Source organism: Paroedura picta, chromosome 6, assembly GCF_049243985.1.
Source record: "Paroedura picta isolate Pp20150507F chromosome 6, Ppicta_v3.0, whole genome shotgun sequence".
In the NCBI taxonomy this organism is placed as follows: Eukaryota; Metazoa; Chordata; class Lepidosauria; order Squamata; family Gekkonidae; genus Paroedura; species Paroedura picta.
In genome coordinates this window covers 92,198,797-92,222,961 of record NC_135374.1, presented here as the reverse complement: position 1 = coordinate 92,222,961, position 24,165 = coordinate 92,198,797, and the positions used below count along the sequence as shown (strand labels likewise).

General features: G+C 41.5%; 1 protein-coding gene across 10 annotated transcripts in view; it reads left to right on the top strand.

The window, feature by feature from the left end:
* TFDP1 (transcription factor Dp-1) overlaps window positions 1-19,905 on the top strand; it is a 94,733-nt gene extending 74,828 nt beyond the window's left edge. For 9 of the 10 annotated variants that reach the window (XM_077343695.1, XM_077343693.1, XM_077343688.1 and 6 more), the window contains 10 exons: window positions 1,981-2,047; window positions 8,675-8,781; window positions 11,865-11,986; window positions 12,462-12,627; window positions 12,960-13,106; window positions 13,997-14,065; window positions 15,168-15,319; window positions 16,456-16,622; window positions 17,541-17,622; window positions 18,631-19,905. In XM_077343695.1, coding sequence (XP_077199810.1) covers window positions 1,981-2,047; window positions 8,675-8,781; window positions 11,865-11,986; window positions 12,462-12,627; window positions 12,960-13,106; window positions 13,997-14,065; window positions 15,168-15,319; window positions 16,456-16,622; window positions 17,541-17,622; window positions 18,631-18,781 — 1,230 coding nt within the window. In that variant the 3' untranslated portion in view covers window positions 18,782-19,905. The remainder of the gene's footprint in view (window positions 1-1,980; window positions 2,048-8,674; window positions 8,782-11,864; window positions 11,987-12,461; window positions 12,628-12,959; window positions 13,107-13,996; window positions 14,066-15,167; window positions 15,320-16,455; window positions 16,623-17,540; window positions 17,623-18,630) is intronic. The other variant, XM_077343690.1, reaches the window with a different exon arrangement.
* Window positions 19,906-24,165: the final 4,260 nt, after the last annotated feature.

The window sequence follows — 24,165 nt, the reverse complement described above, 5'->3', positions numbered from 1 at the left end:
CCTGGATGGGTTACTGTGCAAAGTAATTTGGACTTGTGGGTTACCATTAAAAAAATGTAGGGAAACAATGCCATTAAACTTGTATCTGGTTAGTGTGAAGAGGTTGTGATCTGTGTGCTCCTTGTTCTGAGAAGATATTTGTAAACAGGACAGTGTTGGAAATTTGTATATTTCCTACTTCATGTTGTAGTCACCATCCGGTTTCCAAAAAGTTGGCTTGTCTTACAAGGACCAGATCAGGTGTATCCTAGTGATGGGAAACCTCACAAAACCTGTGTGTAGCTATCCATGTGGCTTTGGCAATTCTGAAACCCTTTCCAAGTAGACCATGCCCTTATGTGGGTCTTCTACTACTCCTACTATTATTGCATGTGTATCCCGCCCCTTAGCAATGTCTTGGGGTGGCTAGCAATATATGTAATTTAAATTCAGTATAGAATTACATTAAAATATAATGTAAATATCTTACAATTGTAAATATCTTTAAAAGGCTGGACAACTAAAACTAATTCCTAATGGCCACAGACCTAAGTTCACCCAGTTGGTTTCAAGAGCAATGTCAGGTTCTGTAATGGGGGGTGGGGTGTAGGGGAGGCCCATTAGGTGCATATTGTGCTGGCCTCAGTGAAAGGCTTGGCGGAAGAGCTCTGTTTTGCAGACATTGCAGAATTGTTGGAGCTCTGACAAGGTCCTGATTCCACTCGGGAGCTCATTCCACCAAGCTGGGTCTGGGTCAAAAAATCCCTGTTCTTTGGGGCCAGGGATCACCAGCCTGTTGGCATTGGCTGAGCATAGAGCCCTTCAGGGAATGTACTCAGAACATGCATTCCCAAACCACTTATAGTCTTAAAGGTTAATACCAACACCTTAAACCTGGAAGCCAACTGGACGAATCAGTCATATAGATCGTCCAAGATGTTTGCTTGAGAACCTGGACAACTGAATTCTGAACCCATTGCAGTTTCCAGAGCAGAGATAAGGGAAGGCCTGTATAGAGTTATGGTAGTCCAGCCTAGAAGTGGCCATCACATGGATCACAGTGGCCAAGATTGCATGGAACCATTGCATTGATCACAGGTGGTATGGGGCCAGATAGGACACTACTAGTTTAGCTTGATGAAGGTGGTAAAACACCAGCTTGAGCTACTATCATGTCCTCAGCTTTCATTGTTAGGGAGGCATCAAGGATCACTCCCAGACTCCTGGCTGATTGAGCAGATGAAAGCTGCATAGCAGCCAGGCTGGGAAGATGCACTACCTAATCTGGTCCTTTCTCACCCAGTCAGTTGACCTTTGGCTTCAAGGGATTAAGCTGCAGGCAATTCCGCTGGAACCACTCCACCACAACCTCCAGGCATCTGGACAAAGAACCAGGGTGGGGGGGATGGGACCGGCCATCCATCCATTAGGAGATAGTGTTTGGCATAATCTGGGTATCAGCCAAGCCCAAAGCTCCAAACCAGCTGGGTGAGGGGGTGCATGAAGATGTTAAATAATGTTGGGGAGGGAATGGCACCTTGTGAAAGTCCGCATTGGAGCTGGTATGCACGTGATTGATTCTTCCCAACGACTACTCCCTGTCCTCGATCTTGGAGAAAGGAGATCAACCACTGCAAGGCTGTCCCCTGTATCGCCCCATTGACAAGGCAGTGAGCAAGAAGCTTGTGGTTGACAACATTGAATGGTGCTGTCAGTTTGAGTAGTATCAGCAACACCAATCTGCCTTGGTCCAGCTGGTCATTTTAGTCTGGAATGGCCTGGGATGGGAGGGTGCCTATACTACTTGTTATATGGGGATAGCGCCTTTTTGAAAGTATAAGTTACTTAGTCTAAAGTAATTTTGTTTTCATGCATGAGGCCAAAATATGTTCAATAACATACTATTATCAGTGATTATTTCTCTACCTTAAAACGTGAGTAAGAATTATAATTTTTATAAAGTATTTTATGTTGATTACAAATATTTGTCTTCTTTCAAAGGCTGGCCTAATTGAAGCTAATGGAGAACTAAAGGTCTTTATAGACCAAAATCTTAGTCCTGGAAAAGGTAAGACCTTTGTTTGGCAAATACATTGCTTTATTTTCACAAATAATTTTTAGTAAAAAAACAACAACCCCAAATCAAATCCACCCTGTTACTGTGAGCAGGGAAACCAGGTTTGGATGCATTATCTGTTCAATTAACCGCCTCCCTTGTTAATTTTCCAAATGGTAGTAAGCTGCAAATTAATAAATGAGTTAATATTATGGTATGATTGGCAGGCAACATTAATGTGACTTAGAATATTCCTTGGAGTTTGTATTTCTGTAAGTAATATGCTATGATGCATTAACTGCCATGTACACAATAGAATTTGCTGCGGAGGTCCAATTCATGTTAAGCCAAACCAATCAAAATGACCTGATTCTTATCCAATACTACAGGAAAATTACATTGGTCATAACCCAGCCATATAGCACAGCCCTATGCTTGTTACTTCAGAACTTTCAGGTACAGGATTCGAGCCTTGCTATTCAGTCCTATGTAGAATTATTCTACTATGACCATTAATTTCCATGGACTTAGACTGGCATAATTCTGCATCGTATTATAATGTTAGTCTCTTATTTCAGAGGGAGAGATTTAAGCAATTTTTCTCAAAAATTAATTATGTACAAGATTACAGTGGAACACTATTTTGTTTGTCAATATTGGGAATGTTCTTAATACACTTTCATTGTGTATGGGTGAAGAGCAAAGCTCACTCTAGTCTTAAACCGCTCCGCGGGAGCGGTGGAAATAAAGCCGTAAGGGCCCTTGAGGTGGGCCCTGTCCGGGATGGGGAATGGTGGCCATTGGCCCCTTCCCCCTGGATTGACAACCGGAGGGCCCAATCGCCTGGCGATTGGGCCCTCTGGTTGTCAGTCCGCCGCCAAGGGGCCAATCGGCTCCTTGGCCCTGACTGCCGCCATTACCCTGCAGGCAAGCAAGGTAGGCGGCAGTCAGACCGGCCCTCCCAGTTTCAGCCCGGCAAAGGGACAGCCTAGCCGAGTCTGCCGAGCCCATCGGGCTTCCTGCGCGGCAAAGGAACAGCCCGGCCACAGCGTAGTCCGTTTGCCGCACTGGAAGCTCCGGACCTGACCTGGAGCCTGCCAGGCCTGTTGGGCTTCCTGCGTTGCCCCGGCCCCCACTGCCTTCTCCCCAACCCTCCACATGCCCATTTTTAAAAAATGGGCTTTGTTCCTAGTTACGTATAAAATGCATAAGTCTATTAGGCTTTCTAGTCATTATTGGTTGAAATAAGGCTCAAATTTAGCTACATCACAGTGAACATCTGGCTAACCATGTGTTGATATGTGTAATGGTCTAGAGTAGCACATTTCATTATTGTAGTGTGTTCCTTGTCAGCTGAGGTGTTGACTATATATATCAGGTGCCAACTTACCACAACACATCTATTGCATTGGGAATAGGAGATTTGCTGATAGTTGCCATTCAATTCTGGGGCGGTCCTATGGTAAACACGTGTGTTTGAGCATTGGTGTAAATGGAATTGTTCAGTAATGAAATAAATGAATCTCCCTCAAATGTATTGTCCAATCTGCAGGATTTGTTTTAATGATGGTTGGGATATTGTCACAGTTTGAGGATGATTTCTGGGGATCTGCATGCTCTGGCTAGCTTTGGTAGTTCAGCAAAGCTCTTTATGTACCCTAACCAAAAAACATTCTGTGGTGGTGCTCAGAGAGTCTCCACAGTACCAATTGTTTACAATCTGTCATATAGCCATCCCTGCTTCTTTGTGTGGGAGGAGGAGGCTCATCATATTTGCTGCTGGACTGTCGTACTGTGTCTTTAATTTAGAGGTTCTTGTGCACCTTGTATGTATTTGCAGTCACATCAGCTTAGCTAGATGCTGTGGTCTTGTACCTTCTTCAGCCAAACAGTTAAACATATTGATAGTTAAGCTTTGTACTCTCAGCTGTAATATGGCAGTAGATGATAGCTGCTATGCAAATAAATATGTGGTATGGGGCAGTCCTTTATACTGTACTGTCTTATGAATGTTCTCAATGTAAACCACCCTGAACCGCAAGGGAGGGTGCTATAGAAATATAATTAAACAAACAAATAAATAAAAATCCTGCTAAAAATAATAACGATCAAATACTGCTAATATTGCAGACAACCTGTAGTAAAATACCAGAACTAGCACACACGGTAAGAGCTTAAAGGTGTTATATATTCAAGAAACTCTGCTGACATCATGTTTCTGGAAGCTGAATTGTCAAAGAGAAGTGTTGTCAGAGACCACCTCCTGTAGGTCCCTGGTTGAATGTATATGAGCATATCAAGCTGTTTTGTGCTGCATCAGAACTGTAAGAAATGGTTCACTGTACTTTATCTGGCAGCAACTTTCCTATAGCCTCAGGCATAGAGATGGAGTTGCCTTGATGTAGTGCAATTAACAGCTTCATGCACCATCAAGAGTTTTATTTATTTTATTTATTCATTTTACTTTATTTTATTTTATTTATTTATTTGTTATATATTTATATACCACCCTCCCTGAAGGCTTGGGGTGGTTTACATAAAACAGGAATGATACAGATAACTCAGTTTATAATATAATAATAATAAAGTGATAATAAACAACATTATAGAACAGTAGAACATTGGGGAGAACATTAAATCGACTTGTACTGAAGGCCCAGTGGGTTGGGTGGATCTGCAATTATTGTCATAGGAGGGAGGCTCGGGGGGGCCAATGGGAAGCCTGGTGGAGGCCTCAGCCAAATGCCTGGTGGAGGCACTCCCTTTTGCAGGCCCCGCGAAACTCTTCAAGTGCCATCAGGGCCCTGATCTCCTCTGGGAGCTCATTCCACCTGGTAGGAGCCAGGATGTTGAAAGCTCTGGCCCTAGTTGAGGTTAAGCAAGCTTCCTTGGAGATGGTGGAGCGTAAGGCTCTTTGAGAGACATAGGCAGAGAGGTGATCCCTCAGGTATATTAGGTCCAGTCCGCATGTGGCCTTAAAGGTGATAACCAAAACCTTAAGCCTGATCTGGAATTCGACTAGAAGCCAGCATAGCTGCTGAAGAATGGGCTGGTTATGGGACCTCCAAGGTGTTGCTGTGAGGACCCTGGCAGCTGTGTTCTGGACCAGTTGTAGGTTCCGGATCAAGGAATAGGGGCAGGCCAGCATAGAGCAAGTTGCAGAAGTCCAGACTAGAGGTGATCGTCGTGTGGATCACTGTGGCTAGGTGTTCCGGGGCCAAGTAGGGTGCTAGTAGTTTCTTGGTGAAGATGGTTAAATGCCATCCATGCTGCCGTCGTGATCTGAGCTTCCATTGAAAGGGAGGCATCAAGAATCATCCCCAAGTTCCTCACTGAGTTCCCGGCAGCTGGCTAATGTTTCTGGGGGAGAGTCAGGGTGGCCATCCATCAGGTGGAAGAGCTGGGTATCATCGGCATATTGGTGGCAATCCAGCTCAAACCTCCACACCAGTTGAGCAAGAGGGCACATAAAGATATTGAATAGGTTTGGAGAGAGCACTGCCTCCTGAGGGACTCTGCAAGCCAGTTGGTGACAGCTCTATCCACGATTCCAGAGAAAGGAGATCAGCCACTGAAGGGCAGTCCCTCTGATCCCGGCATCACAGAGGTGGTGAACTGAAAGCTCATGGTTGACTGTGTTGAACACTATTGAACGGTCTAATAATATAAGCAGTGCCGGTCCAACTGGCAACAGAGGTGACGTTTGTTGTGACCTTTGACACTTACCGATGGACGCGCAGGTCACAAATGTGATGCTCCAGGTGTATTACCATCTGCACCAGGGGACGTTACTAGCACCCTAACTGGGCCCAGGAGATCTAGCAACAATCACCTCTAGGCTGGTTTACTGTAACTTCCTCATGGCCCTGACGCAGAAATTACAGCAAGGTTGAAGGCTGCATTGGCTACCAGTGGAGTTCTGGATCAGGTTCTGGTTTTAATGGATGTTTCTGTATCATCTTATGCTGGTCTATGACTGTAATAAAACTAACTAACTGGATCAGGTTCAAGATTTTAGTATTGACCTTCAGGGTCTGACATGGCCAGGCCCTTTATACTTGAGGGACCCAGTATATATCCCAGAGAGCTTTGCACTCTGCAAGCATCAGCTTGTTGGTAGTTCCTAGCCTCATTGATATTTGCATGACCTCAACCAGAGTGTGGGCTTTTTTGGCCCTGGCTCCAGCCTGGTGGAACGAGTTGCTGGTCAAATCCAGGCCTGGACATAATTCTTCAGGGCCTGCAAAATGGCAGTCTTCCACCAGCCCTATGGCTGAAGTCAAGGCTGTCTGGTAATGATACTGACCTCTCTCCTTGTTTTTACATCCTCCGGTCTGATTAGCTCAGCATAGTGTATCTAGTAGGTACAGGGAGAGGTATTGTTTTTTTCTGTATTATTTTTATTGTAAATGGCTTTGAGCCCGCTTCACAGGGAGGAGCAGTATATAAATCTAATATATTAATTAATTCGTCTTTCCCGAACAATGATACTTTTAACTAAAAATTCTAGTGATAGAACCTAGGATTATTTGATGAAAAGCATGTGATCAGTTCTAATTGATCACAAGGAAGCCTCAATTAGAGAGGCAAACATTTTTGACATTTTGAAGCCATGGAAATAACTCATTTTTGGTGAAAAGTGGACATTTGGTGGGAAATGTATTCCAGGTTGCTAGTATATGCAATATATACAAAACATCCCTGTAAATCCTAAACTTAATTTGTGTCTTTAACAGGACATATAATTTATCGGATAACGCTAGCTGTACCAATCAGCAAAGTTATGGAGTTTAAAAATGCCTTAAACTTTAACATGCAAAATTGCAAATGTAGACCTTTCTTCAGAGGGAATTGCAAGCTGTGGAAGCCTGTGCTAACCTGAACACATGCATCTTAATTTTTTTCCACCTGAGATGTCAGAACAAATAAACGTTGAAATAAGAAAACAAATTTGTAGTAAAGTTGTATTATTTGTACAGAAAATGTCTCATATAACCAGAATAGGTAGGACTACCAGTATATACAGATATCAAATACAGTGAAAACACTGAATTTTTAAAATAATGTACTATCAAATACATCATAGCATATTAAGTGCTGCCAAAATTACTCACTCAAACTATAGACATATCCTCAAAAATGTATTGTTTACAATGTATATGAGAGTTTTCATAATCTAATGCTGTAGATCAGTGGTCCCCAAGCTTTTTATCACCGGGGACCGGTCAACGCTTGACAATTTTACTGAGGCCCGGGGGGTGGGGTAGTCTTTTGCCGAGAGACGTTGCTGCCACCTGAGCCCCTGCTCCACTTGATTTCCCGTCTCTGATTTCCCGCCGTCCGCTGGGGGGCGCTGCCAGCAGCAGCTGTGCAGTGCCACGCTGAGGGGGAGCCCCAGCCATGGCGGCCACTGGAGAGCACCAAAGGTGAGCCGGCGGCAGAGTGGCAGGGCAGCCCCCGAGGCAGCAGCCGGGGAGGAGGACAAGGAGGAGCCACGGCCCGGTACCGACTGATCTACAGACTGGTACCGGTCCTTGGACTGGGGGTTGGGGACCACTGCTGTAGATGTTCTTAATTTTTTTCTTGTTCTGTACACTCTGTCTGAAATATCTCACTCATTACAGGGGGGGGATATTTTTTTCCCCTTAGTATTCCCCAAATGTTCTGAAGGGATGTCGCCTTAATTTCTTATGCCTTCTGTTGGGTTCTGTCTCTAAATAGTATTCCGTAATAGTAAATATAATAGCAAATATTTCCACATTTCTGAAAATCATATCTGTACCTAGTCAAGAAAACCAATCCTGTCCCCTCACCTTTCACTATCTAAAAGAATTTAATTTTCTAACCACCTCAGATACATTCATTGACAATTCACTTTTTTACCACAAGGGGTCAGTATTTGTGCAGCAACAAGTTTCTGACTGGCTCAAATGATCTGCAGGACTGCTAGGATGCTGTTGACAATGATATGCCCGTTTACCTGGGAATAAATCCCCTTGAAATCAGTGGGGCTTACTTCATGCACAGCCTGAGACTGCAAGGCTTGCCCTCATCTTCATGCTAAGCACAGTAGTAAGTCACTGCACAGTTAATTTTTGATCAGAAAAGTAGACAAAGCGATAGTGGGGAATAGGGGCTACAGCCTCCTGGCTACATACATGGAAGATGGTAGATGCGGATGATCTCATCACGACGGCTGACGGTGATTTATCAAGGAGTAATCAATCATCTAAGAGTAGAGCCACATAGCAATCATTTCGGTGTTGCCTGGGAATTTTACTACAAGTCAGAGCTTGGCTACAGCATTTACATAGTATATTTTGCAGCCCGAGTATGTACTTTGGTTCTGTTTGTTTTCATGTTTAGTATCTCTGCCTTGAGGGGAAATAAACTAAAGTGTTTATAAGTGCATGATCTCCCATCCTTTATCTTGGCTCTTACTCGGTTAAGAGTTGTGCTCCTCTTAAGCATTTTCAGCTGTTTGATTGTTAAATTATCTGCTGTGCAAAAAAGAATGAAGGCAGTATTCAACATTAAGTGCTGATCTCTTTGCAGTTGATCCGGTACAGGGATTGGTTGCTAAGTGCCTTGCATGTCAATTCTTCTTTATTCTAATTGTGATTATTTGGGTGTCTTCAGGTGTTGTTTCATTAGTAGCTGTTCACCCTTCCACAGTGAATACACTTGGAAAACAACTCCTGCCGAAAACATTTGGACAGTCTAATGTCAATATTGCACAACAAGTGGTAAGAGGCCTGTGTGAAAAATCTACTAATCTTTCAAATTGATTGTATTTAGGTCCATTTCCTTTGTTTAAAAAAATTAAGATTAGTATATGTATTTCATAAAAGACACATGTAGTCAGATAGAAACACACACATACACACCTGAAGTAGCTTTTATTAACTTACTTATATACAGGTTCATGGCATTTCTCATTTTATATTTTGTTTAAGTTGGATATATGAGTACATTATGAGCATAATCTATGTACTTACTTTAGCTGACGCTATCGAGGGAGAAGAGGCCATGTTTCTTGGAAAGCGGAATGTAACCATCAGTTACAGATATTCTGAATGTAAAATAGTTGATACTTCAGTCCTATAATGCTTGCTTTTTAATTTAACATACAGAAGGTATAAGAGTGATTTTAATAGGTGCAGCATTTGCTTCAAGCCTTTTGTGAACCTAGGAGAACCTTTATCACATATGTATCACCTTTATCACATATGTATCACCTGAAGGATATCAGAGCAATATACAATTTTCCATTTTATTAAAATCACAACAACAATTCTGTGGAGAGATTCAGATGGGTAGCCATGTTGATCTGAAGTAGCACAATAAAACGGGAGTCCAGTAGCACCTTTAAGACCAACAAAGATTTATTCAGGGTGTGAGCTTTCGAGTGCAAGCACTCTTCCTCAGACTCAAAAACTCATGCCTTGAATAAATTTTTGTTAATTCTGTGGAGAGTGAGATAATCACAAATCCAAGATAATAGCTAAGAGGAAATCTGATCTCATGTCGTCTGTCCACCATTGTATCCACCTAACCACCTTGGCTTGGCTCTGCTCTCTTCTGCTTCTTCCCAGACTCTTGAGTCCTATTCGTGTGTCACTGAAGCAGTTTCCACTTGGATTGACCCAATATAATTCTTTCCACACGGGGGCAATGCCCACATAGTGAAGCGTCTGTGACCCTTGTATCAGGAAATGTACTAGCTAACTATTAAGAGCTTCCTGGCAGAGAGACAAAGCCTTTAGCAGCATCTGCTACCTAAGGTCCTTGGGTATGCCAAGGATATAATCTAGGATTTTCTGCAGCAAAATTGAATTCACGGTGATTTGTAACTTGGGGTTTTTACCCCACTGAGATGTGTTTTGGAATTCTGCATGTGAATTGCTGGGGTACTGCTTGCGGTTCAGAAGAGGACCATGAAGTGAGGTTGATGCTGAAACTGGCACCTAAAGTTCCAACTGGTTTTTGCTTAAAGCAAAACGTGCAGGTTAATGTAGTTGTAAAAGCAATTAAGGAATTCTGAGAGGAAGCCAAGACACATGAAACTTCTCAGGTGTGATTCACACATCTAATAGGGTTCATATTAAAGAAGCTTAATGTAGATAACCTGATTCAAATGAGTAGCCATGTTGGTCTGAAGAAGCACAATAAAACCAGAGTCCAGTGGCACCTTTAAGACCAACAGATTTATTCAAGGCGTGAGCTTTTGAGTGCAAGCACTCTTCCTCAGACTATGAACTGACCATTATGACAGTGCTTGCACTCGAAAGCTCACGCCTTGAATAAATCTTTGTTGGTCTTAAAGGTGCTGCTGGACTCTGGTTTTATAGATAACCTGAACAATCTGGATGATGTCTTGTTACATTTTGAACCATATAGTTTCAAGGTTTAAACCATATAGTTTCAAGGCCTTTAAAACAGGGATTTAAATTTCTGATTAAAACATCAAAAAAACCCACCAATTTTTAAAAATCATGTATTGTTTAGAAGAGGTGCATACTAATTTATAAGCATCAAAACACATTAATTTAAAACAGTCTTTTTATCTATTGTTCTTATTTAAATGTTTACAAATTGTTTTACTATTTTAGAAAATGAAGGGCAATGCATTGGTTTGTTTTAGATAATAATGAAAAGCTCATGACCCCAGATTAGTTTCTACAGTCTGCAGCCATGATAGGTTTTTGTAGACAGGTGTTGGCTGGTTTACAGATATGGGTTGTCTTGCCCTCCCATATAACTGTACCACCCCACACCCTTAGACAGAAGTGAGACCTACAAGTGAGATTTGTGTTGTCTAGGAGATGAAAAGAAAATCTTACGTTGTTTGTTTGGTACGTACTCATAAAAATTTATAAGTAGGATACTGAGCAAGTCGTACAGATCAGAGTGTTAATAGGAACAGCAAGGAGCAAAAAGACGGATGAATTAGTGGATAGCACTGACCTGCTAATCTCTGGCTCCCAATATCAAGCTGCAGTGCTTGAACTATTGTTCTGTATAATGACTAAGCTTCCATCACAGTTTTTCCATTACAAAAGAAAAAAAGCAATTCATAAAAGGATCATAAAGTGAAAATTTATGGTGGCTTCAATCAGTGGAATTGCTGATGGATGTGGAGTTTTCCTCTGATTGCTGCAGGGAGGGCAACACTTTTAGCCGCAGGAAAATTTGTTCCTGAGATCGCAGGACTCATGTGAACTAATAGCCATGTGGGTTGAGGGGCACCTGGACAAGGGAGAAGGAGATAAAATTGCCTTCCTTGTCTGCAGGCACAGGGCTGCTGATGGATGAGGGACCAATTTTTACATCTTCCCCCTTACTGCATCCCCCTAAGCTATGTTGTTCTCTGTCCACATGAGTCTTGTTGATCTCAGGAATCAGCTTTGAATTGGACCGCTTGGTGAAGGAGAATGCATTGGACATCTGTGTTCTGGCCGACTGCTATGCTAATTGAAGCCTGAGTGTTTTGATTTAATTTTAATCAATGTTATTTTTAAGGGAAATGTATAACTGAAGCAAAAAACAAATATTTAAATCCAGTCAGCTAGTGGTGCAGGATCTGGGAGACCCAGTTTTCAGTCTCCCTTCTGCCATGGAAGCTTGCTGGGCAACCTGAGGCCAGACATTCTCACCATGTCTTGGCTTGATATAGATGGCATAGAATGGAGGAGAGGAGAAGCCTATAAGCTGTTTTGAGTCCTCACCAGGGAAAGAAAGGCAGGGTTAAATGAAGAGTGTCTTTTAAAATCTAATTTTTCTTGTCTGTTTAGTTATCGATTGTTCTCTATTCTGTTTTGTCTTGTAGGTTATTGGTACGCCTCAGAGACCTTCTGCCCCCAATACTATACTAGTAGGAAGTCCTCACACACCTAATACACACTTTGTATCACAGAACCAGACTGCAGATTCTTCGCCTTGGTCTGCTGGGTGAGTAGAATTAAGTTACAGCTGACTGATGGAAACATTTGCACATATATACCCCAAAATCTTGGGTTGATCCTGGAGATGGAATTTTTCTCTTCCCCCCTCTTGCTCCAGCAGCCTTCTGAGCCTTTTTGTTGGAATGCAGTGAGGAGAAAGAATCAAGAACTTCCACTGTTGACAGCAGACTTTGATGCAGAAAAGAAATTTGACAAATCCATTACTATAAAACTTGCCTCTATGAAATCCTTTATGTGGTTATATTTTAAATTGTTTCTGTTTTAAGGTGTCCCATCTCCTAATTGTAGTAGGCCAAAATTGTCAGCATTAGAGTGGATAAATGCCCAAGTTCAGTGCCACATAATAGTTTTAATTAAGTTTAGTACCTGAAATGTTTAGTTGCATAAAACATATGTTTGCCTGTTGAATGCTCATGGGAGTTCTGTGTGTGCATAAATCATTGTGTGTATGTTTGTTATAGGAAGCGAAATAAAAAAGGGGAAAAGAATGGCAAGGGTTTGCGGCATTTCTCTATGAAGGTTTGCGAAAAGGTTCAGAGGAAAGGAACTACCTCCTACAATGAGGTAGCAGATGAACTAGTTGCAGAGTTCAGTACTGCAGATACCCACATCTCGCCAAATGAATCGGTAGGTCTATTCATGCTCTGAATGCACTAGAGGAGGCTCATGTATTTTTGGAAGTTCAGGCTTTCTCTTGTCATAAACTTTCCCCATAATGATCATCCTGTGGTGTCCTAGAAACACCCATAGAAAGACACAGCCAATAACTGCACACTTCCAGAATTTGTCTACAATCCCAATGTATGTTCATTGGTTGTACAATTCTTGTGTCTTTTATGTCAGAAACAGATGCTGCTGGATTAGTTATGGCAAGAAATGCAATTGTCTGCCATATAATTTTTTTTCGTGAAATATTGTAATTTCAGATAACACTTTTAATTAATGAACTTTGTCTGCAGCAGGCTTATGATCAGAAGAATATTAGACGCCGTGTCTATGATGCCTTAAATGTCCTTATGGCCATGAACATTATTTCCAAGGAGAAGAAGGAAATCAAATGGATTGGCCTACCTACTAATTCAGCTCAGGAATGTCAGAATTTAGAGGTAAAATGGAGTGAATATTATGCAAGTTTTGAAGTAATGTCTCACTGGTGCTATAGTTCATCTGGTGTTGCTACAAATTTGAAAGATTTCTTTTTATATAGAAAAGATTTATGATTATGTTATAGAGTCTGAGTTGGTAACTGCTTTTAAAGGCAAGAAATATCCAAAGTGCTTTAGAAATTCCCAAGGTCTTGAGCATGTCCAGTGGAATGAATTTTTTCTTTTTCTTTGAACACTTAGTATTCACGCCAGACCATCTACTTTTGAAACTAACTTTATTTCAAAAGTAATTTGCTGTCCAGTACGGACTGCTGCTTTTTTGAGGATAATGTAATGGCCCTTCATGGCTCTTTCCGTCCTGGACCATATAGTGTCTGATCTAATTACTTCCACTGCTACATAACTGACAAGGTGGGGGGGAGTTATACCTTCCAGGCACACTTTAGTCTCTTAAAAGAGAGTAACCAAGGGAGCAATAGGACCATCATACAGCCAACATGAGGACTTTCCCCAGATTTATATCCATTGTTCCAGTAGTGCCAGAGTTGGACAAGGGTTGCTTTAAAAACTGTGACTTGAAAGAGAAGCCATACATCCCATTATTAAGTTTGCTTGAAAATTGTATGGGGAGTATGATATATCCATCAGGATTGCCATAGGCTCTAAAGAGATAGCAGCTAGTATAAGAGCTCTTATCAGCTGTGCCCCCAGTTTTCTGTCCTTGCCATAATTCATTTTCTGTTACACTTTCGTTAAAGCTCTGTAAGCTTGGGTGACAATATTGACAAAAAGGTGGGGATACACAGGGTTTGAAGTATTGATTAAAATCGACAATACTCCTTAGCTGCATCCAGTTAGGCAAAAACTAACAAAGTTCCTTTTTTGTTAAGGTGGAGAAACAGAGAAGACTTGAAAGAATAAAGCAAAAACAGTCGCAACTACAAGAACTAATTCTTCAGGTATGATCAAGGATCACTTTATGTTACTGGGCAGATGAGTTTGCATTGTTGCATTAGTCCTCTGATTAAGATGAGTTGATTGGTGATGACAGCATTAATATATTCTACTGATTGTCTGGTTTATCCCTGTAGTAGTCTTCAGGAACAGGAATTCAATTTCAGTTGAATTCCTGTTTATTGATAAATTCCTTTTTAAATTTCATGTTGTTGCTTGGACTGCTTTAGTTTATATTTGTGCTCTGTTCATAAGCTCTGCCTTGTTCAGTCCCTGTAATTAATTGAACTCACCACCTCTACACATACACATTGACAGTATCCCAATCAGTGCTCTTCAGAAGAGCTGAGAGAATTTTTCAACTTCCACATTTATTTGCTGCCAAGAAGAGGTGAAGGAAGTTGCTACTGATTGGCCATGACAGATTTCCAATAGAATGTCAGATAGAGAAGGGGACATACAGCCTCCTACTGAAACAGAGTAATACCCATTGTGTTTCAAAGCCCATCTGACATCCATGAGTACCTACAGTGTTTTGGACTAGATCTTTGTATAGAGGCCCACTCAATACAATTAGTACAGCTCAAGACTTTGAGCTAATGATTGCATGGCTTAGGTTATGTACATGAGGCTTTATGCATGTAGGTCTTGGGCTTAATGTATCCAGTATGTTCACCTGCAGACATTGTGGTCCTGAAGGTGGATTCTCCATGGTTTATACACTGCATGAAATCTTGATTTGCATAAGAAATTGCAACTGTTTTCAAATTGAGGCTGAGACGTACATTTGTGAAATAATGTTCAAAAATTAGGATACGTCACATGTAGCCATGTAAAATACAGATGTCTTAATTCCTTGCTAGATTCTTTCAGCATGCATTGGTTGAGCGATTTGAAAGCTATGTGCCAAGGATTCAGGTTCACAGATGAATTTTAACCATTGCCCAGTAGACATCAGATACATTTTTAGTAGCTCTTTAACAAAAAGAGTATTTACCATCTTTGGCGAACTCAAATGTGCAGTGTTTCTTTTTAAAGCAAGACCAGTCTCAACTGTTTCCTTATTGTTAAAGCAAGCCTGTATTTAAGTTGTTGCATTTCTAACAGCAAATTGCCTTCAAGAATCTCGTTCAGCGCAACCGTCAAGCAGAGCAGCAAGCAAATAGACCACCAGCATCTAATTCTGTGATACACCTGCCATTTATAATTGTGAACACCAGCAAGAAAACTGTGATTGACTGCAGCATTTCTAATGACAAGTAGGTGGACAGACAGTATAGAAGTGTGTTCTCCTTTGATTGCAGTTATTGCAGTTATTTGTGTGGAAAGAAAGGCTACAAGTTAAGATTGATAAAGTTGGAATGAAGAATGCAGCTTACTCAACTGGCTTTGATGGGCACAGACAGATTTCTGGTTCAGAAATCATCAGTACATCTCTTTTGATGAATAACTGACAGATCAGATGAGATGTAGAGGCTAAGGAAATACACAGAATCCACTGCTGGTTGCCTGCCAGATGTAATAGTTTGGATGCTGACTTTCACCTGCAGTCTCACATTGGGACTGTACCTGTGCAGGCCAGCGGTGGACATTTTCTTTCCTAGCTGTAAAAAGCTCCAGAAGGGGGTACACCTCCCTATGGAGCTGGTGCATGAACAGGTTTTCCCACCCCGAGTGTCACATGTTCCTGGGCAATATGCCCTCCTTCCCTCTTTTTTCTCAGCCATGAGGATGGGCTGTTTTGTGACCTGCTCCATCTAGGCTTCTTTTTTTAAAAAAAAATTAAGTGTGAAGATTGAGGTACTGGGTCTCTTTGAGTCCCCATTGTTCTTCTTTCATGGTCACTTAGAAGAAGAATCTACAACCCTTCCATTTTGGATTTGCTGGAGCTTGTGGTCCCTTCTGTGACATTCAAGGCACCTATACTACTCTAGATCCTCTGTTGTCCTCCTAACCATGACCACTGTTAAAGCAACTTGTAGCAGCTACCTCCCCCGCTGAAAGGTAGTAAAGGGATTGAGGTGGACGCTGCCTTCCCCCTCTCCACCAGTCTATGGGAACTCTTCCCCCTGATAAGGTCACCTCTGAGCCTAGCAGCCAATTCCAGCCCAATCAGACTCTTGCAGCTTGTTTGTACCCACTTCATACCCTGTCCTGCTCCACTCTTTTGCGGTCCTGCTACTCCAGACAGTTCACTACGACACTGACTAATTTTCTCTATATGACACTTCCAGATAGTTGCATCCTAGAATTGTTTTCTAAAAGCCTGCATTGAAACTTTGTAGTGTTTTTTAAATGTGCTATATCTTGAAAAGTTACCTTATAAATGCTTTGGAAGAGAACTTCAAATGTGTGTTTGCAGCTTATTGACCGATTATCTTTCTCCAATCTCCAGGTTTGAATACTTGTTTAATTTTGACAATGCTTTTGAAATACATGACGATATAGAAGTGTTAAAGCGCATGGGGATGGCTTTTGGGCTGGAATCCGGAAGTTGCTCAGCAGAAGACTTAAAAAATGCAAGAAGCTTAGTTCCCAAAGCTCTTGAACCATACGTGACAGGTACGCTTCTGTAATATATCTGAAATGTGGACTGAGAAAAAAACATGCTGCTGTGTTGGAGCTTGAAACAGCTACAGTGCATAGTATAAATAGGGTGTCAAGAAGCTGCTAAGAGGGATAGTTTCAGAGGGTTGTCGTGTTGGTCTGCAGTAGAACAGCTAGACGTGAGTCCTTAGAGAGCAACAAGATTTTCAGGGTATAAATTTTAGAGAGAAGGGAGCTTTTAACTCTTGGAAGCTTATACCCTGAAAATTTTGTTTGTCTCTAAGGTGCTACTGGCTGCTAAGAGTGAGAAAGTGAAGTCACATTTTCCTCCAAGTGACCCAATAGCAGCTATAGTGAAGGTTTTAATACTCCAGCAACTTCTAGATCCCTAGAGAATCGTCATGAATTTGGCTTGCCAGACAATCATGTGAGGTCAGAGAGGCCAGATCATTCTGAGAAGTTATTAGAGAAATGAGCACCGTCTTCATGAGGGACATCCTGTTATCCTAACCTTGATGCCATGAAGAACTGCAACAGAGCAGAGTGTTATTATAAGTATAAGGTCTCTTCAAGGTTATTGTGCTTCTGGGCTTCTCTAGCACTCACAAGATGATCTAGATTTTGCTCCACCAGCCACCCCTGGTACTGCAAGATCAAAAAGAAGTAGTTGTGAGGGAAGGCATTTCTTCAGCTTGATCAGCTACATCAAGTTCATTAACACTGAGAAAGGTTGTGTGGACATTGTAGCATCCAATAAAGAGGCAATTAACACCAGTGTCTCTGGTGAGTCTCTGCTGCTTATGGAAGTAGGTTATGAAGCCCCACTGTCCCTGGGGGGATGACACACGGGCATTCTGTTGTGTGTGGGGAAAGTGTGATCTTTTTTTTTTAATTCGGATGTTGCAAAATACTTTCTCATTTCTTATTTTACAGAAATGGCTCAGGGATCAATCAGCAGTGTCTATGTCTCATCCTCATCAGGTTCTGCTTCAAATGGCACAAGATTTTCTAACAGGTTTGAGCACACTCAAAATGTTCTAAGTATAGACTACTGCCTCATAGTGTTCCATAATCATGTAGCATGTTAATAGTGCAATCCTAGGCTATTCCTCATGTGTAAGTCCACCAATATCAGTAGGCTTAGACAGGAGTAATGATAAGTTTGTATTGTTAGACCAGCTGACTTCCATCTGTGGTTCCTAGGAAACTGGCTATGCCATAAGGCTTCCAAGCCATGAACATATAAGAAACCTAGGATTGGAAGGCAGTAATACAAGATGCAGATGCGAAAAGGTGTAGTGGCTTTTGCCTATCACGGTATATGTACTGTCATGCCAAGAAGGTCGGCACTGCCTATGAAAGACTTCAGAATCTGGTATGGGCTTCCATAGGGTCTCCTAGTCTACAGGCTGAAAGAACTAAGAGGAGAGGGCAAAAAACAGTTTTACCCTCGCCCCTAAGTACCAACTTGTCTCTGTTTGTATTGAAGTAGAAAATATACTCGGCTAAGGTCAGATAGAGAGAGCCTACTAAATGTGTCTGAAAGACAGCCTAGCATGTAAGATTTTTCCTCCCACAAAGGTGAAACACAGAAAATGGATAACTCTTAACTAAGATGAGTTTGCTGTCTTCTTTCTGCCTCTGCAGCTTTGGGAACTAGCCAAAAGGAGCTGGGCGGAGAGCAGTATCTACCAGCTGGCTCAATGGGCCACTTCAAGCCTAAGAAGCCGGCTTGTGAGCTCTCTCCCCTCTGTCTCTTTGCCTTCTGGTAGCAGCTCCAGTGTTCAGTATAGAGGGTATTCTCCCCCTTCCTCCACCCTAAGAAGGTGGAAACTGTAGTTATGATCCATCCCACGATGTGACACAGCCAGTGTAGTGGTTTCTGTGCATCCTGGACAGAACATAAGAAGTGAAACGGCTCCTCTACAGAGTAGTGACAATCTTAAACCATAACCTCAGCCTCTTGCATTGTGTTTGACTTCTCATGCCACTAAAAGGTTGGTCTAATGTGCTCACATTCCAGTGACTATTCAAATGGAGGCGATGGGGTGTTGGCTACAAGTTCCAATGGATCTCAGTACAGCGGCTCCAGAGTAGAGACGCCAGTTTCGTATGTTGGGGAGGATGACGACGACGATGATGACGATTTTAATGAGAATGATGACGACGACTGATGCGTTTTGGTTGTAGACTTTTATAATGTTAAAATTCAGCAGAGCTTCAGGAATAAATTCTAGGAAGAGAATTGTTAAAACTTGCCCCATCAAGGAGATACTGGTAAGAGTCCTGAATTTAGAAACCACGCCTCCAATAAAATAAGCAGATGGTTTGTTTTTATGTAGGTTTTTTAAACATGTGGTGAGGATGTGTGTGTCGATACCAGTGTGTTAATGCAGAACTTTTATTTACCCTTGCTTAGGATTTTTTAACTTGAAGGAAAATGCATTTTGCCCCTAAGTGTTACTGCTGAGTTTGAAACTGTAGCCACATGAATGGAAAATAAAATCTGTCCACCTGTCAAAAATGCATACACTGAATGGCATTTTATTTAGAGTACGTTTAGGTGACACTTTGTACTGAAGTATAGCAAAAAAAAAAAAAAGTTTGCTGATCATGCAGAGTCCAAAGAAACAAACACAAGAGAGCCTCCTTTAAATGTTAATTTTCAAAAACAGTACAACTTTATTTCCCTTTTAAAAAATTTTACGGATCATTGTTATTTCCATCAAATTTATATATATTGTGTTTGCTGAATGTTAGGACATATGAGTTATGAGTTTTGGCAGATGTTTAATGCCAATCTGGTGCAGCTGTGTAAATGTCTTGAAAGTTTGAAATGAGTTTTTGCTTACGATGAAAATTTGCCTGATTTCTTACAGGTAGATTTTGAAAACAATTTGTGATATAGTTGTTTACATACCAATAAGTCTATCATATAAAGACATGTACTGAAACAAATGTTTATATTTGTTTCTTAAGCATCTTCCAATAATCTTATTATAAAGTTGAAATTAAATATAAAAATGTTTTATGTTTAACTCAAAATTGTCAATCATTTTTAATACTTCATTTTTTTAATAAAAAAAATTCAGGGCAGGTGGTAGTCTTTTTAAATCTATTCACAAAGAATTAACTGCACAAATACTGTCAGCTGCCTGTTCTAAGACAGTAGTCTTTTTATTGAAACACAAATAAACTTTTCTGTAATATTTTATGGAATATAAGCAGTTTGTTTTACTTGTTTAACTGTGGCACTATTAGTTTTTATTAATAAAATGCGCGTGGGCATTTTTAACAAGTTCTTGTTTCTCTAATCAAGATTATTTTCACCTTGTATTTGAGTGATACGGTTCTTCCATTTGGAAGAGTTTCAGAGTCTTTAAATGGATGGGTATCTTGATATATTTAAGTGTGAAAGAGAACAGTGCTAAGTTTGTGAAATTCAAGGTCCTTAAGAGGATTCCAACAGTCACAGAAATATGTAAGTGAATACATTTATTTCAGTAAGCCTGTCAAGATTCCCCTACCTTCCGGTGATTTCATTGTTCTCCACCATTTTTGCTTGTTACAAGAGCTCCTTTTCAGACCTCAGAAAAAGGAAGGGAGGGGGTTGGGCACACCCTTGAGCCTTCTATTCCTGGCAAGCTCTCCACTTCGTAGTCAGCTAAGGTGGAGTGCCATGCATGCGTGGCTGGGCGATCGCCCTCCCTGCCGCTGCCGGTCCGCAGCCTGAAAAAGGTTGCGGACCACTGAGCTAAGGTATTAGCAGTCTCCTCCCCAGTCTGATGATGATCCCCGTGTTTTATACCTCGTTCCCTCCCTGTCAATCCACCTCCTTTATTTTCTTTACAGGCTTTCTGTCCAGCCACTCCACCCACCTCCCATCCCATTGGAGTTCCTTCCTGCCCTCAGCTGAATCTCATTTCCCTAGGATTGTTGCAAGGCTGACTGCTCTTCAGCTGTGTGGTTGGACAGGGCTGGTTCCACAGAAATACTTCATTACTCTTCTCGGGGCTATCCCGCCCCTTTCCTTTGCTCAGTCTGTTCTCCAGAGGTTGGATGGTTGCTTCCACTTCCTGCTTGGATGCTTTTGCAGTTTGTCAAATCTCAACCTCCTGGTAGACACTGTCTCCTGTTGGAGCCTGATTGGAGGACAGAGAAGTTTGTCCTGAAGGGTTTGGGAAGCCCGGAAGATCAGCAGTCAAAGGGAGGACCTCAAGGGAGCTTCTCTTGTGGACATATTCCTACAGGGTCAATACTGAGCCCATGGCCGGACAAAGCCCAAAATAAAAGGGTTTTCATAGAAACATTGTCTTTCATCGATAAGTTAAAATAAGTTTCTTTTTTTTCAATCAGTGTGAAAAGTCTAAATATGCTTGTGCTTTTGATTCTAAGGGAAAAAAGAATTTCTGTTGCCAGTCAATGAACATTACACTCACATTTAAAATCTCTCCTCTCTTTCTCTCTTTATATCTCTTGTTCACCCACACATTGAGGGAACCCTGCCTACACATCTTACAGAAAATGAAAAAGGGAAGGAAAAAGAAACAAACCCATCCTGTGAAATAAACTAGGTACCAAAAAGGTTGAGAAATTTTAAAATTATTATAAAAATATATGAAATAGATGGTTTATTGCACAATGCTAAATAAGGTCAACTTAAACAATACATTAAAATCACAGTAGAAAATAATGCAAAAACCCTTTGAGTTACACATACAGGGCAAAAAAAATATGCCACGGATACCAAAACAAGCTGATGAGTTTCAATCCATCACCCCACACAAACATAAATAAAATACCATATATAAAAAGCTTTTTACAGCCAGGGTGATTTGTTAACAGGATGAACATCTTCAACAAACTCAGCAGCCTAAAATACAGTTTGCACAGGAGAAATTACTTCCCCTAATCCAGTGGTCCCCAACCCCCGGTCCAGAGACCGGTACCAGTCCGTGGATCAGTTGGTACCGGGCCACAGCTTCTCCTCGTCCTCCTCCCCAGCTGCTGCCTCAGGGGCTGCCCTGCCACTTTGCCGCCAGCTCACCTTTGGTGCTCTCCAGCAGCCACCATGGCTGGGGCTCCCCCTCGGTGTGGCACTGCTCAGCTGCTGCTGGCAGTGCCCCCAGTGGGCAGCAGGAAGTCAGGGGCATCAGCGGGAAAACAAGTAGAGCAGGGGTTTAGGGGCTTTACGATTCCTCGGTAAAGGACTACCACCCCCTCCCCGGGCCTCAGCAAAATTTTCAAGCATTGACCGGTGCCTGGTGATAAAAAGGTTGGGGACCACTGCCCTAATCCACAGGGCCCTTTGTCTTCCCCCCTCCCATACAAAACCATGAGGACACACAGGAAGAGGAGGCCCCTGAAGTCTTGGCTAGCCCCAGAGAATTAGGATGTGCCTTTTCTCTGGTTTTTAAAGTAAGAAATTAAGGATATTAACAGTCTGGGGCAAGTGAAAAGAGTGAATGCTTTCTCTCCTAAAGTATCTAACTTCTTTAAAATTCCAACTGTTGATGTGGCATCCAATTTGTTGGTATGTAGGCATCTCTGGCTGAAGTCCTAGCCAGTGGATACATTATGTAAATCGAATGTGGCTACATGGCCATTCCTTGGAGGCAAGCTCTTTGGGGACAGTCCTAGATGACATATAGAAACAAAATACAAAGAAAACGCTATGCAAAATGACCAACACTCAGTTCTTTCGTTCCAATCAGATTCTGACTAGGTTTATAGGAGGCTTTGGAAGAAATTCCTGAAACACATCAAGCCAATCTCATCACTCCCGTTGTCAGTTCAGGTATACTGAACAGTCAGCTGGAATAGGTAAGAACACAAAACAACAAAACCAATGATCCTGACACCAGAACAGTCAGATCACCCTGTCACACAAAAGTTGTCAGGGATCTAGTGAAGTGTTGGATCTCTTCCTTCATGGGCAAATCCATTCATCAAAGGGGACCGTAGGGAAGAAATTAAGGTGTGTTAGTCTCTCTGAGGTGCTCAGGGCAGGACTGTACTGGCTGCCCTGTTCAGGAATGGCAGTGCAAGGGAGTGTGTTTGATGAATCTGCCCCTCCCTGCCTCTGAGGAACTGTATTAAAGGGTTTCAGCATTAGGAAGGTTAAGAACCATTGTGCTACATGAAAGCCCATGACCAGGAGAATTGTGCATTCCCAGTGGGGTCTTGAGGGTACACGTGCTTTAACAGACTCCTTGTCATGTGTACAAGTTAATAAAGCAAGTAGTGTGGGAGCCTTGCCATGTGTGCTGGACATTAGAGGAGTGTGCTGCATCTGCCTGGTAGACAAGAGCATCCACCACTGAAATGGGTAGTGGTCAAAAGTATGGTGCCCAAAGGGACTCCCCTTGAGTGTGCATTAAAAAATTGGGACACCCTGGGTGGTGGAGATCAACTGACTAAAAGGCAGTTATTATTTCTCTACCAGAATGTATGGCCATGGTATGTTCTGGCAAATGCTATGATGTGGTCAAAGGGTGGCACCCTTGAATATAACACAGAATTGCAACTGATGTTCTATTGTAAACAAATGGGTAAATGGCAGGAATGCATATATGCTGAGTTTAAAGGACAAGGTGAACTTTTGTGTGTCCCAGCCCAAGGAAAAGGAAAAATAATGGTTTGGCAGGGTTTTTTGGAAGCAAAGAGGAAAGTTGAAAAGGAGAAGGTAGTGGTGGTGCAAGGGTTAAATGTGGACAGTAAGAATACTGCTGAAGAGGGAATTTTTTTTGAAGGAGATGGAAACCATAGCTGAAAAATAGAGTCTGCAAAATTTAAAGTAACTGGTGAGCAGAAGAAATGAAAAATAAAGCTAAGTTGAATGCAAGCTTTCCATCGTGGCATCCACCTGTATAACAGATGATGTTGCTTTTCATTGTGTTTTGATGTCCTGTAGCCTTACTGGACAAAGACTTTATGTGTAAATTCAACATTTTGAAAACTAAAATAGCTTTTGTTCAGAATTAATATATATCTAAATTGCTAAAAGAACAGGGTGAAACTCATAGTTTGGTTTGTTTTGTAGCTGGTTTGGAGCTATATTTCAATAAATCTTCCTTCTCATAGCATTGTATAAAGAAAATGTTTGCAGAAATCATTAGCAGTACTAATAAAGTGTTAAGTGAAGTTTTTCTCCTGTATAAGCACTGATAAAATTGGGAAATGTTTAAAATATCTTGATTAAATCGAATTAAATCCGAGCGAAGTGAAAAGCAGTTTCGTTATTGGGATATGAATGAAGGTTAAAAAGAGTTAAAAGACTTATCTAAGAAGCAAAACTCGTACTTTATGGATCAGGGAAATGCAAGTCAGTTTATGGCACTTGGATTGTTATAGTATTTAAAGGAAAATGAAAATTGGTCTAATTATTCAATGGTTATGAGTACTAATAGTCTAGGAGTTTTGCATTGAAATAGACCCCCAAAAGATGGGGAAACATGCTGAGCAGTTTCCCTTTTTGAATTTCATTTTGTGTAAAAAGAAAAACAGACAAGAACGTTAAGCAATTTAATATTTAGAATATTTTATCAGTCAAGGTCAT